The 14,404-nt window shown below is 37.0% G+C and overlaps 1 protein-coding gene across 5 annotated transcripts in view; it reads right to left on the bottom strand.

Moving 5' to 3' along the window:
* Window positions 1-14,404, bottom strand: part of SYBU (syntabulin) — a 102,202-nt gene that overhangs the window by 61,021 nt on the left and 26,777 nt on the right. For all 5 annotated transcript variants that reach the window (XM_027854036.1, XM_027854037.1, XM_027854035.1 and 2 more), the window contains one exon: window positions 810-1,007. In XM_027854036.1, coding sequence (XP_027709837.1) covers window positions 810-1,007 — 198 coding nt within the window. The remainder of the gene's footprint in view (window positions 1-809; window positions 1,008-14,404) is intronic.

The following is a 14,404-nucleotide window of genomic DNA, read 5'->3' as shown; positions in this document are numbered from 1 at the left end:
TTAACCAGAAATCAGGAGATGGTCCATAACTGATGAAGATACATGTAAAAGCGATAGTGCAACTTTTTCTGGCTGAGGAGCAAACTGGTAATGCAAGTCATTTTGGACACCAAAGACAATGATGTCAAATATTTGATCTGCTCCTCTGAATTCTAACATGATCTTTAAATTTTAATAATGACAATATCTTCTACCTTTAAATTAGAATTATTATATATTTTGACATTCCATACATTATTAATTAATGAAATAAGGAAAAAAACTATTGCTGATAATTGGCTTTTTGGGTAGTTACTGTATCTCTCCTTCTGCATTCTCCCCTCTTTCTATCACAATCTTGTAACTTTAAAGAATAGGGAAAATAAGATAGCAATTACATCCTGATCTGCTGATGTACATCCAGATAACTGATTATATCCACTTTACAAGATGCCATGAGGTAGACGCAGTGGCATTAAGTCACTTTCTTGTATTCTTGAGTTTAGCTCTTTGGATATTGCTCCCCCCCACCCCATTCCCCCCATAATGGGAGTTTACTTTCTTTGCTGCAGGGAGCATGTATGGAAATTTACATCGAATTTTCCCTCTCTAAGCAAAAATAAATCATTTATGAGCCCTACATGTTCTCTATTATCTGGGAGAAGAATGTGTGTTCACTGCTAAATTAGAATTAATAGCCATGTCTGGATGGTGAAATATACACATGTATACACACATACATACATATACATAGATACACACACAAAACCTACATGTGTGTATTGTGTGTATGTACATATGTATGTATGTATAATATAGTGTACACATACCTGGCTTGGTGAGACATGTCTTTGGTTCCTTCTTATAGCGGGACGACTGGGTATTTCCTTCAACAACCATTCCAATATTAAATTTCTTTTTGGTAAAATCTTCATCACTTCCAGGACAAAAGCTGACTGGACTGTTTCCAGCATCTGAGGGAGTCTTCACAGGAGATACTGATTGACTACTGGGGCACCCAGTGTCATCTACAAGAAGACAAAAAAAAGTGCTGACAGTTAATCAAGGAATATAGTGGAAAAAGTCAATGCACCAGTCTCTTGTAGCCCTGGGCACATTTTGTAGAATGCCCATCTTTGTGTTGTTTTCTTTTTTAATATTTTCTTCCTTGCTTTCCATGAAAATCTTAGAGTTCCAGGGGTGAGGAACCCATAGTCTTGAGGCCACATGTGGCCGTCTAGGTCCTCAACTAGTCCTTTGATTGATTCTAAACTTCACAGAACAAATCTTCTTAAGAAAAGGATTTGTTCCGTAAAATTTGGACTCAGTCAAAAAGCTGCATCCAAAGATCTAGAAGGCCACATGTGGCCTTGAGACCGAAGGTCCCCATCCCTGCCGACCATTACATAAATGCAAGCATTTGTTATTTTCAATAGAGTAGGAGGCAAGGTAATAAAAGGGGAGGGGAGGAGACAAGAAAAGATTTGGAACTGTGGTTATGCAGAAAGTGATGTCAATAGGCAAGAGAGATAGTAAAAGTTTATAATAAAGCAGAGCTCACTAAAGTTAGAAAGAAAATGTATACATTATTAAAAAGTATTTGAAGGACAGCTAGGTGGCGCACTGGATAGAGCACTGGCTCTGAAGTCGGGAGGATCTGAGTTCAAATGTGACCTCAGACCAAACACTTGACACTTACTAGCTATGTGACACTGGGCAAGTCACTTAACCCCAACTGCCCCCCCCCAAAAAAAGTATTTGAAAGAAATCCTTTCTGGGCTTCTTGGCTTACAAATAATTAATTATTCTCTATAGTAAAGTCTTTCATATATCTCCTTTGGTCAGAGATTGCTGGTCTGGCCTCAACTGTTAAATTTTCAGTATGAGCATTTATACCTTGGAAATTAATAATTGCTTTGTTGATTATCTATATTTAAGAAAGTGAAAAATGTTAATCATTCAGCTTAAACTTTAAAGTATGTGGTACTTTTTTGGGGGGGAGAGAGCCAGTTGTTAAACATTTACCAACACACCCCTTAGGGCAGCTAGGTATCACAGTGGATAGAATGCAGGGTCAAATCTGGCCTCAGATACTTACTAGTTATGTGTCTCTGGGCAAGTCGCTTAACCCTGTTTGCCTCAGTTTCTTTATCTGTAAAATGAGCTGGAGAAGGTAATGGCAAACCACTGCAGGATCTTTACCAAGAAAACCCCATTAGGGGTTAACAAAGCATTGGACATGTCTGAAAACTACTAAACAATAACAACACACTCCTTATTTCAACCCTCATCACATGATCTGTGAGACCATTTGGGTTAATTTCCCTTTTGTAAGTTTGTGATAATCTTTCCTGCCACAGGCTGTCCCCCAGGCCTTAAATAAGCTTTTTCCTCACCTTAGTCTCTTAGGATCCTTGATTTCTCTTAATGCTGTGTTTGGGTACTATCTTCTATATTCATTCATTCATTCAATAAACATTTATTAAGTACCTGCTATGTGTTAGGCACTTTGTTAAGGGCTGGGGATGCAAAAAGAAAAAGAAAGTCCCTGCCCTCAAGAAGCTTACAATCTAATGGGAGAAGGGAACACATGAAAGGAAGGTGTGAAAAGAAGGGGTGGGGAGAAAGGAATGGAAGGCAACTAGCTCAGTCAGGATGGAGGAGGACTAGGAAGTACAGCTGGGTAGGAAATGAAGAGATGGCTGGCCTGAGGGCCCTGCTTAAATGGAAGTTCTGCCCTCCAAACAGAGGGTACTGAGGAGGTATAAGTATCAAAGGTTTCATGAGACCTTGCAGGAAGATGAATTTCTTGGGGATATGATGAAGTCCAAAGAGGTATAGCCAGGTGGGAAATGAAGGCTGGCCTATATGAAGAGGGTCACCTCCCCCATCCTTTCCTACCTCACCCCCAGCTATTAGCACAGCACTTGGCACATAGTAGGTTCTTAATAAATATTAGTTAGTTGATTGCTGGTGCCTTTTCTCCACCAGCCCTCCACAGATTACCTTGTATTTATTTTGTATACATGTTGTCTCCCCCAGTGAAATGGAAGCTCAAGCAGGCCAGGAACTTTTTCTTTGTATTTTGCTCACCCAGCACAGTTCCTGGCACATAGTAAGTGTTTAATATATGCTTGCTGAAGTTTTTTTTTCTTTCTTTAAAGCAGTCTGGCAATTTTCGAGAAGTCTTCAGAGGAATTTCTATGTTAGAAAAAGTTACTCAAACATTCATTATAATAGATCATATTTATATAATGCTTTAAGGTTTACAAATCACTTTAGGTATATTCTTTATTTCGATCCTTTTGATCTTTAGACTGTGAGCTCCTGGAGGGCAGGGGCTGTCTTTTGCCTTTCTTTGTATCCCCAGTGTCCTAGCACAGTGCCTGACATATAGCAGGCACTTAATAAATGTTTACTAACTTAGATTTACCTTGTAAGAGGGAGATGCTGTAGTTATCTCTATTTTTATTTATTTAATTACAGATAAGGAAACTGAGAATGAGAGGCTTGTCTGAGATTACCTAAGTGTCTGGGGCAGAATCTGAATGTCAGTCTTCCTGAGACCAAGTCCTGGACTCTATACACCATTCTACCTAGCCATCTCTATCAAGCCAGCAGAGCCAGCAGAAGATTTGGTCATCTGTTCATTATTAGTGCTTGAAAGGCATTACCTTTAAATCCTCTGCTCTTTTTTAGACTAAGCATACTGAATCCTCTGTAGAGCACAAGGCAGCTGCTTCTTTTGCTTATAAGAAAAAGTAGCCCTGTGTCTGCCTCATGCATATGTACGTACACACACAACCAGGCACAGTGCCATCTGGAGTGAATAAGCATGATGAAGCTTATATTCTACTAAAAAGATTTTCTTATTTTCTCAGTTGTATGGTATTACCACATCCATGACTGGAAATTAATGCATATAATGAGTAAAGACTTCTTCAAACACAATCCAAGTCAAAAGGAGGATTACATCTGTGTCCTATAAATGCCTTCTGCATAGGTCATTCATCTAACTGTGTATTTGTGATGGTAGAGTCCTGTATTTATATTTTGATAAAGCACAACATTTTAAAATGACTTATAAAACAGACAACTGGAGAATGGCTACTTATATGAGAAAAGGATTATTTACTTTGCAAAAGGCTATTTATTCCATAGGATTCCTTCAAACACTGAGTCCTTTTAGCAGACTTAATATAATATTTAACTTAAATATCTTCAACTTGGACACATCACTGTCATTATAAAACAGTAATTCCTGACCTGAAGGCTATGTACACCTGAGCTACTGAAGTTTTTTTCAAGGTTCCAGAAATCTCTATTTTTTTCATTAAATGTGTATTAATAGTTCAGCCATTACCATGTGAGGGCATGGAAAATTATCAATCAACCAACCAATCAATTAATCAGTAAATGTTTATTAAGTGCCATCTATGTGCTAGGCAATAGGCAGGAGAAACAGGGGCCTTCATACTCAAAAAAGGTTGGAAACTACCAGCATAAAGCATGGTATAACTGTATATTTAATCTTTAACAACATGATAAAGGCTCAAATTATGCATTATTCATTTTGATTGATCTTCTGCCAAATATTTACTATAGTTCAATCTAATTGATTTCCATTTGTGTGAGCTGTATTACAACAGAAACCTCAAGTTCTCTGCTATAATTTTTCTATGATAGCATCTGAATTTTTATACTTTTAATCTAAAGAACATATGTTTATTTTTTCATGTGTTGTAAAAGCCATACCATTTTAAAATATAATTTGCGGCAGATGAACTTTTTTGAAAAATGATGACCCTTCAGACATATTTTCAAAATACATGTTCTTAAGCACAATCTTATTGTTCTAAAGCAAAATATCTTACAAAATGTTTCAAATATCTCCAGAGGTCTCATAAAGATGGGCTTGGATTAGATTTTCTCCAAGATCCCTTACAACTCTTAAACTCTATCATTTTATCTTTTTTTATAAATATTGTCCTTACTCATGGAAAAATGCAGTAAATATGCTCAGCTTACTAAGTAAACAAGTATACTTGGTATAGTAAGTATACAAGTGTACCAGGTGAGTTTCTTGTTGTAATATCTTGAATGTATAATTTATGCACCAATTTGGTAGAAAATCCAATATTAACATGTACAGTCAGATTTCATTTAAGTGCCTAAGAAATTCCTTTAAAAATACGGTAATAGCTAACAAGGGCATAGTTATAATCAAAATATTTAAGATCTTAGACTTAGGGTGGCTCCTAACTTTCCATTTCCAATAATGCTTGCCTCTCTTCAAATAACAATAATGATAATAGTTAACATTTATATAGAAACTTGAGGTTTGCAGAGTACATTACTCATAGCTCATTTGATTATCATGCCAATCCTATGAAGTAAATGTTATTCGTCACATTTCACAGATGAATAAATTGAAGCTGAAAAGTTAAGTGACTTGTCATGGTCATACAGCTAGTATGTATCTGAAGCAGGATTAACATCCTATTTCCCCCAGCTCAAAGTTTAGAAACATCCATGTCATTCTCGTTTTCTCCCTATCTGTTTCACCCAAAATACTAACTTTTGCAGATTCTATTTCTAAAATATGATTTGAATCCCTCCTTTTCTTTCCATTCCATTTTCCATGGTTCAGGCCATGATTAATTCCCTAATTTCAATTTAACTGGGCTATTACAGTAGCCTTTTAGGTGATCTTCCTATCTTCTCTCTGTTCCATTCCATGCTACTACCAACATAGGTGAAAATATATCACCCTGTTTGACACTTTGCTTGATAGCAAATTATGCAGAGTTTTAAAAGATTCCAAATAGCTCCCTACTGAAAAAACTCATTTGTTTAATCGCACTATTCTAGTGATGCTATATAACTATGAATCATAGAACATCATGATCCATTCTACTACCACCAGAGTAAACTGTCTTATTACTGCCTGGTCCAAAAATTATCAGAGTTCCCATTGTTTACTAAAGTTCAAACACAGCACAGCATTCAAGGTTTTCCACAGTCTGTTTCCAAACTAGCTTTCCAGCCTCCCTTCTACATTCTAATTTTCTCCACTCATCTTTCTTCTTGAAAACTTTTTACTGTAACTCCAAAAGATGAAACTTAATTAACAAGTTCAACAATTTCAGAATTTCATTTTTAAAAGTTACACAGAAAAAAAAGTTATGTCATTCATTTCCACTAACCATTCAGGTTACATAGAATCTTGAGCCAAATAAGAAGTCATGATTTTAATAAGTGTTAAATACTTGTTAAAAGTTAAGATCTTCTAATAAAGAACTATTTTTAAATATTGAGATTGAATAATAATTTTATGAAAAGCATAAAACCAGAAATTAACCTGAATGAAAATAGTTCTATTTATAATAATGGCAATCAAAAAAAATCACAATTTCCCAAATGTGATTCATTCTGATCTCATGTAATGCCTATTTGAGATTTATCTGTAATAATAGTTAGCATCTCTCTCTCTCTCTCTCTCTTTGGTCTTGGAGTCAGGAAGGTCTGCGTTCAAATCTAGCCTCAGACACTTATCAGCTATGTGACTTTGGGCAAGTTACTTAACCTGTCTGCCTCAGTTTCCTCATCTGTAAAGCGGGGTTAATAATAGCACTTACCTCCTAGAGTTGTTGTCAAGATAAAATGAGATAATACTTGCAAAGCACTTTGCAAGCCTTAAAGTGCTATAGATAGCTAAATATATCTATTTATCTATATAGTTAGTATATCTGTCTATCTAGCTCTCTGTGGTGGTAACAGGACCATCCAGAAAGACTAGGGTAATTTCCCAGTCATATATGTCCTCCAGCCCTATCACCTGACCAGAGGATGTAACCCAGCCTTGTCATCTGTACCATAACTGCTCTTTTAGGATCTTTCCATCTACAATGAAACCAAACTTTATTTTTCATATGTTCTGTCTCCCTTGGAGTGTGAATTCATAGCTGCTAATGATGACTTTTCAAATCCTATAGGAAATAATGACTAAGGAGGTAAATTCAGCCTATGCAAAATTTTAAAAAAATAAGTTGATGAGAGAATTTTGCATGTGGGATAATTTTGAGTGTATTTCAGACTATACCTTCTAGACTTCCATCGAACTTGAGAACTAACTAGATCAGTCACTGGCTAGCCAAGAAGGCTGGAGCTGTTAGCAGTGAGGCGGTGGAGGTGGGGTGGGGAGGAAAGAAACTACTCAAAGATAGCTGGAGTGTCATCTGGTGGCCAAACAATGCACTTCACTCCACTCAGATGGTTAAGTAATGAACAGATCTCAAGATAGCCTCAGATAGTAAGGGAATGAATCCAAGGGTGGTTGCAGTTGTTAGTAAGTGAACATTTTGAAACTTTAGCTAGAACTAATCATCAATCAACCTGTCATTCGAATTCTCTCTCTCTCTCTCTCTCTCTCTCACACACACACACACACACACACACACACACACACATACACACATGCTTTCATCCCTTTTGTTTTTCCCATGTGGATGGTTAGTCCAATCTATTTCAAATCACAGTGGATTTCACTAAGGAGATATTGAAATGTTCCATTAACTTGTATGGCATAATCTGTGAAGAGAAGTATTTGAAAAACCTTATCACCCAAAGACAAACTTTTTCTTTTCTTTTTTTTTTAGATTTTTATGCAAGACATCTTCCATAACTGGTGAACACAGGTGAAAATATATCACCCTGTTTGACACTTTGCTTGATAGCACATTGTGCAGAGTTTTAAAAGATTCCAAAAAGCTCTCTACTGAAAAAACTCATTTATTTAACCACACTATTCTAGTGATGCTATATAACTATGAATCATAGAACATCATGATATCAGAAGAATTAAAATTATAAATGGCTCAAATAATTAAGTCGCATAGTAGACTATAATGTGTAATGTATTGATATCAATGTGAGAAGTGGCATAAAAGCCATTACTGAAAATGTAGCTGACTGGAAAAGGAAATAGGTTAGTTATTTATTGTTTTTTACATTCTCGTTAAACAGAGGGACAGCCCTAGTGGTACAGTAGTATTCCATTGTTCTTTTTTAAAAAGAGGAAAATTTCTAGGCTATATTAGGCAGTTGCTTTATGGAGGATTTGTGGTTAAAAAATTGACAAACATAACAAATAAGAATTTCAAAGAATAAATGGGAATTCCCACTTAGTGAAATCATGGATTGACAAAAGTATAGGTATAATAACAATCCATTTAAATAAAGGTTTATTATTGATTCATTGGTTCAATTTATATTAAACAATCACAAACTATATTTTTTATTATGAAACATTTATTATGGGAACAAGGTGACCCTGGCACCAATATAAATGGAACTTTTCTGCCAATTCCTTTTTTATATCTTTAGACCCATTAGTAAATAACAAATCTACAAACTGCTGTAGAAAATGAATGGCTTATTGCTTTTATTCTGATTATTCTTATAAGCTACTTTAAAAGAGGAAGGAAACATTTATTAAGTGCCTACTATGTGCCAGGCACTTTGCTCAGTGCTTTACAAATATCTCATTTATCTTTTATCCGCACAACAGCCCTGGGAGATAGGTACTATTATTAATCTAATTTTACAAAAGAGGAAACTGAGGCAGAAAGGTTAAGTGACTTGCTCAGGGTCACACAGCTAATAAGTAGGCAGTATGTGAACACCGGTCTTTCTAACTCCAGGCCCAAGTGATCTACCCACTGCCTCAGGGCCCAGCAAAGATAAGGATCAAGCAAACTGCCTAAGGCCCCATAAAGGACAGTGGCAGAAATAGGACTTGAGCCTTCATTGCTCACTTTTTCTCTCATACTCCTCTATGCAATAAAAAACAAACAGGGCCACTTCTACACCTCGGTTTTGGGGCTTATTATTCACCATATTACTTCTTCAGTAGAATGAAACTTACTTTTCTATCAGAAAGTAAAATGCCTTCATCTCTTTAGACAGAATTTAATTATTTACCTATATCCTTAGGAAAACTCTATCATCCTTGAATGACTGCCCCCCAAATAAGAGACTCAAAGCACTACAAAAATGCTTTCTTATCTATAGAGGCTCAGTAGCAATTTTTCCCACAAGTTTTTTTAAACCTCTGTTTCACATTAGCTATCGTCAGCATGCATATTTACACAAGGGAAGTCATACTAAATTAATTTCCACATTGGGGCTTCTTTAACTTGAATCAATGAATTCTGAATTAATCATTTATTGAGCCACTAAGAGGTACTGTACTGTACCCAGATGCTGGGAATGGGGTAAAGGAGGGAACAGATCACGAAAAGAGGTTCGGTGATTTACTGGCTTTGTGATTCAGTCCTTAAGTCAGCCCTTGCCACCATGCCAACAATGATGGCATAGCAGCACGTTGCTTGCCAAAGAGGATCTGTCAAGACCATTACTCACAGAGCCTTGTGACATTTGCCTGTTTTGGCCACAGCAAAAAACAATCCAGCTCCAGAAACGGCAAAGATGCTAGTTTTCCTTGTACTGCAAGAATATCTGAGTCTATGCAAGCTAAAGCCACAGTAAAGGAAAAGAGGCCAATTTCATCAGGGTGTCACCCAGTCATGTGCTTGGTGTGGCTTCCTTCTGTGCAGTTTTGAACAATTGGCTGATTTGAGCTTTGCCTGTCAGTTGGCTTTTCTTCAGCATCCGGTGCCATTGCTGGAAGCAGAATGTCAGACCAGATGGACCAGGGAATGTTCTGATTCAATATGGCATAGTCTCTGGGGCCTTGAAAGCTTACATGAAATGTCCTCAGGTTATGCTGATGCTGGAATGGTTCTCCAAGGAGTACTAAGGCAGTTAGGTTAACCACAAGTAATCTGACGCCATGTCAAATAGCCCATGCACACATTGCATGAAATCAAAAATAGTGTAACCACCCTGTAAACCAACCATAGAGAACTTTTAACTGATATAATATAGGGAACACAGGATTTATGTTGTGGTACTTTCTTTGGGACAAAAAAGCTTTACTATAATTCTAATTTGCTATGAACAAAACAACCACTCAATACATATTAACTGAAAATAATGGTTAAAAACAGAGCCATAAATAGGGTGGAGAAAAGGGTTTGGGGCCCAGGGGCACCAGCATATAAGGGGTATATTTGTTTCTGTTGTACTCTTCTGCTAAGTATGTATTTTGTCCTATCCTTCTCTCATGACATCTTCCCTCACTTCCACATCCCTTGTTTGCTGCCTTTCTCACTTTTCTCTTATCCTTGGGATTGGGGATCATCAGAGGTGCGGCATTGTCTGAGACCAGGTTGAAGCAGACTGCCCTCTGCTTCCTCCCCCTCCTTCTTACTACCTCTTTCCCCCTACACTCTCCCTCCCCCAATGGAATCTGCCCCAGGCATCAAAATTCTTAGTTATGGCTTTGGCTATTAGCAAGTGCCAATCTTCCCCCTGCACTAAAAAGAGGAGACACATTTCAAAGGTGTGGCTCTTTGAAGTCCCTTTTTTTTAATACAGAAGAAAAACATTCTAGTAAGATTCCTCCACATTTAAATTATTGCCATAGGAAATTTGGATTTAAAAAATATATCATAAATATATATTAAAACATACATATACATATGATGTATAATATGGAGAGAGAGAGAATATATAGATATATAGATATAGCTATGCTATACTCACAGGACCTCAGACATGTGGATGTGAGGTTCAAATTCAAATAATGATAATGCCAGCAATTATTTATGAAAATTGTATCATTCTGCATAATTTGACACCTGAAAGAATTATACAGGGAGACCTCAAACCTCGAGGTCCTAAAACCCATGCAGTACACACCATTTATGGGCTATGGAAATGAAAACATTCTGCTCACTTCAGTTATAATGTTTTGTAGTATATTTCCCTCCGCAAGAATAGTTTTGACTGGATTGAGGAAAAACTTCATAGCATAAAAAAAAACCCCTATCAGATTTATTACACCAATTTGTTCAATTCTAGTTTTTAACAGATCATGTTATGAATAAATGCCAAGGAAAAATCATTTTAATGACACTGTGAAGAAATGGTTCCTGGTCAGAAAATGTCAGACATACCAAAATGCCAAAGACACGTTGAAAGGTCTAGCTTGAAAAACAAAAATTGGGTGTGATGCTTCTAATTTTTAGAGGAATGCCTGGAAACATAAATTTCAGGCTGAATTTGACATAAGGAGAGGTTCCAAGACCTTAGGAAAAGGGTGTGTGGGACTTGTCAGTCTAAAGGAAAGGGAGGGTACAGTTTCTTTAAAAAACTCACAAAGCTAAGGATTTTCCTGCCATCAAATTACATTTATAGCTTCTTTTCTTCTGCCAAGGGCACTAAGTGGTTTGCTACAGACTGATTTAATTTTATTCTTAGGAGAAACGGGAAGATTAAAACAAAATGAAACAAAAGCAATTGGGCTCTTCTGTCTCTCTCCACCTTCCCCTTCCCTCCCCCCACCTAACAAACTGACTGATTCTGTGGCTGGTTACATTCCCAACCTTTCATTGTTTTGAAGTATGTTGCTTGGTGCAATCCACTTGAAAGTAAGCATGTGCTCCTTCCTGGGCCAAGGATTTGATGCTCTGCCCATATTAGAATCCTTTTTTCTTTCTAGCCCTGGGCTATTGCAATGAGGCCAGCACCCAGCAAGATCTAGGTTATAGTAACATTCATATATAAAGTAACTTTTCCCCAAAGGTCTGAAAGTCACTACCTTCTATAAATCAGCTTATCTACCTCCTTTCAGGAATTTTTTCTTGCTTTCTAGTAATCAATAGAGTCTGGTTGATATAGCAGAAGAGTTGTAAGAAGGATCAGTCAGGGTACTTGAGTTCAAATGCCATCTTGGCCACTAACTGGATGTCTGACCTTGGGCAAAATATATCATCTCTCTGGGTCTCAGTTTCCTTATCTGTAAAATGGGAGAATTGGACTAGGTGATAGCTCTAAGCAACCTTTCACCTCTCATAGTCTCTGAGTTTTATTATTCTAGGTTTATAAAATCAATTGTAAATTAAATGAGATTACAGAAACGAAAAAGAGCAGAGACTAAAATAGAGCAGGGTAGGGGGATGGTGTGTGGAGGAGTACCTCCAGAGGCCTTAGTCTACTTTAGACATAGAAAGGGCCAAAATTTATCATTTCGTTGATATGGAGATCGCTGGAAATTTACTGTGACAATTCAGGACACTTGTCAGAGAGATAGACTTGCCCAGGGTTCCAATGAGGAAACTTTCTTGACCAATGAAAACTGTTATCTGTTTTGCAATTTATTGTCTTAGAGAGTTGTCTGAAGCATTGAGAGGTTAAATGACTTGCCTGTTGTCACATAGCCAATATCTGAGAGAGGATGAACTTGAAATTAACTCTTTCTGATGTCAAGGCCAGCTCTTTCCTGATTATACCTTGCCTCTCCTTCTCTGTCTCTCTTTCTCCATAAATTTTACACACACACACACACACAGTCTATGTATAACATATACATATAGGTTTTTTTTTCCCCCACAAAGAAAGCCCAGAGACCTTAAGGACCCTCTCATAGCTAGATCAGTGAAAGAGAAACTACTGTCTTCTCTTGCATCTTCAAGTTTTGACTGACCTTTTACTCTCTAGCTATAAACACATTTAGAACTCATCTATACTAAAACTATTTTTTCCCTTACACTATCCTCTTTCTCTTATCTTACTTATTGCTAAATTTCTCAAGCTGTCTGAATTCATTGCCTCTATTTTCTCCACTCAGTCACTCCTTAATCCTTTGCAATTTGACTTCAGCTTTTTTAAATTCATTGAAAATGGTCTGTCAAATGGTCATCAGTGACCTCTAAATTTAATGGCCTTTTTTTACCCGAATCTAATTTGATCTCTCTTCAGTATCTGAAGTGCTGAGCAACTAGTCCATAAGCCTCCTTTCCTGAGACTTTCTCTTCCTTTGACTTACAGAATACTAGGCCATGCTTGTTCTGCTTCTCTGGCTGCCCTAAATACCGGAGACCACAAAATAGCTTTGTCAATAGTGATTCAGTGACAATTTCTCCACAAGTGTTTCTATGGTGCTTCACAACAAATAATTTTTAAAAGTAATCATTCTTTTAATAAATCACTTTTTTATTGTACTTATATCAACTATTTAGACCTAATTTAGTTATATAATTTTTTGAACATCTCCTTAGAAAAGCCCCCTGATTCTCTAACGACTGCCCCATTAGACCCCCTTCCCCCAGTGGATACTATTTCTACCTTGCAAATATTTTTTCTTCCTTCTTTTCTCTCTGTGGATCTCATCCATTCTCATGGTTTGAACTTGGACTTCTTATCAAATCTAAATCTTTAGCTCTGACCACTCTCCTGAGAGCTAAACCGGCATGTTTTAACTATCCCTTTTTATGTCTACATGGATGCTCCACCAGCATCTCAAGGTTACCATGTTCAAAACTGAACTTATCATTTACCTTCAAAATTCTCCTTGCTTCTGGCCATGGTACCACCCATACTCTCCCAGCCTCTCTCCCTTGAAGCTTTGTAATCCTTTTGGACCACTCTTCCCTACCCCATCCCATGTTAGATTTAACAAGTCATTGAGTAATGTTGCTCCTTCCTTCAAAATAGCTGTCCCATAAGTCCCATTCTTTCCAGCCCCCACTTGGACTATTCCAATAGTTTCCCAATTGGTCTCTCTGTTTTCTACTCTGACCAGGTCTTCAATTTGCTTTACACAGATTAATCTTTTTTAAGAATGATCATATCATTGTCTTATCATAAAAAAGACTTGTTTTTATATTTGGTATTAAGTCTAAATTCTCTCCTCTGTCACCTAAAGGCTCTTTATAATTTGGTCCCAACTCCCGTTTCTAGCACTATCTTCCACTGCTTCTCTTTATAAATATTAAGCTTTAGCCAAAACAAATTACTTGCTGTTTCCAGGACACACCCCAGGCTTTCTACCTCAGTGTCTTTACTTCAGCTGTTTCTGCCATAAAGAAGATCCTTCTTCCTCTTACTTCCCTACATTTTTTCAACTCTTACCCATTTTTCAGGAACCAATTCAAATGGCATTTCCTCTGGAAGCCTTCTTTGATTCCAAACAAGAATTACGTTCTTTCTCTTCAGAGCTCCCTTTGCATGGAGTATCTCTATTACTGCATGTTTATACTCTGCTTGGTAGTATAATTATTATACACATGGTATATCACACGGTGTGCAGATGGTTACTAAACTTGGGGCAAGTCCTTAAACCTCCATGGATCTCTTCCCGCATCAAATGAGACAGTAATACGTAAAGCCCTTTGCAAACCTTAAATTGCTATATAAATTCTAGCTATCAAATAAATTGTCATTTTCATATATGAAAGTTGTTTAAAGTAATATGCATGTGTTGATGCTATGAACTTTCCTGGGCATCAAACCATCCTGT

This window comes from Vombatus ursinus, unplaced genomic scaffold, assembly GCF_900497805.2.
Source record: "Vombatus ursinus unplaced genomic scaffold, bare-nosed wombat genome assembly UNPS02010284.1, whole genome shotgun sequence".
Classification (NCBI taxonomy): Eukaryota; Metazoa; Chordata; class Mammalia; order Diprotodontia; family Vombatidae; genus Vombatus; species Vombatus ursinus.
This window is presented reverse-complemented; position numbering and strand designations above follow the sequence as displayed.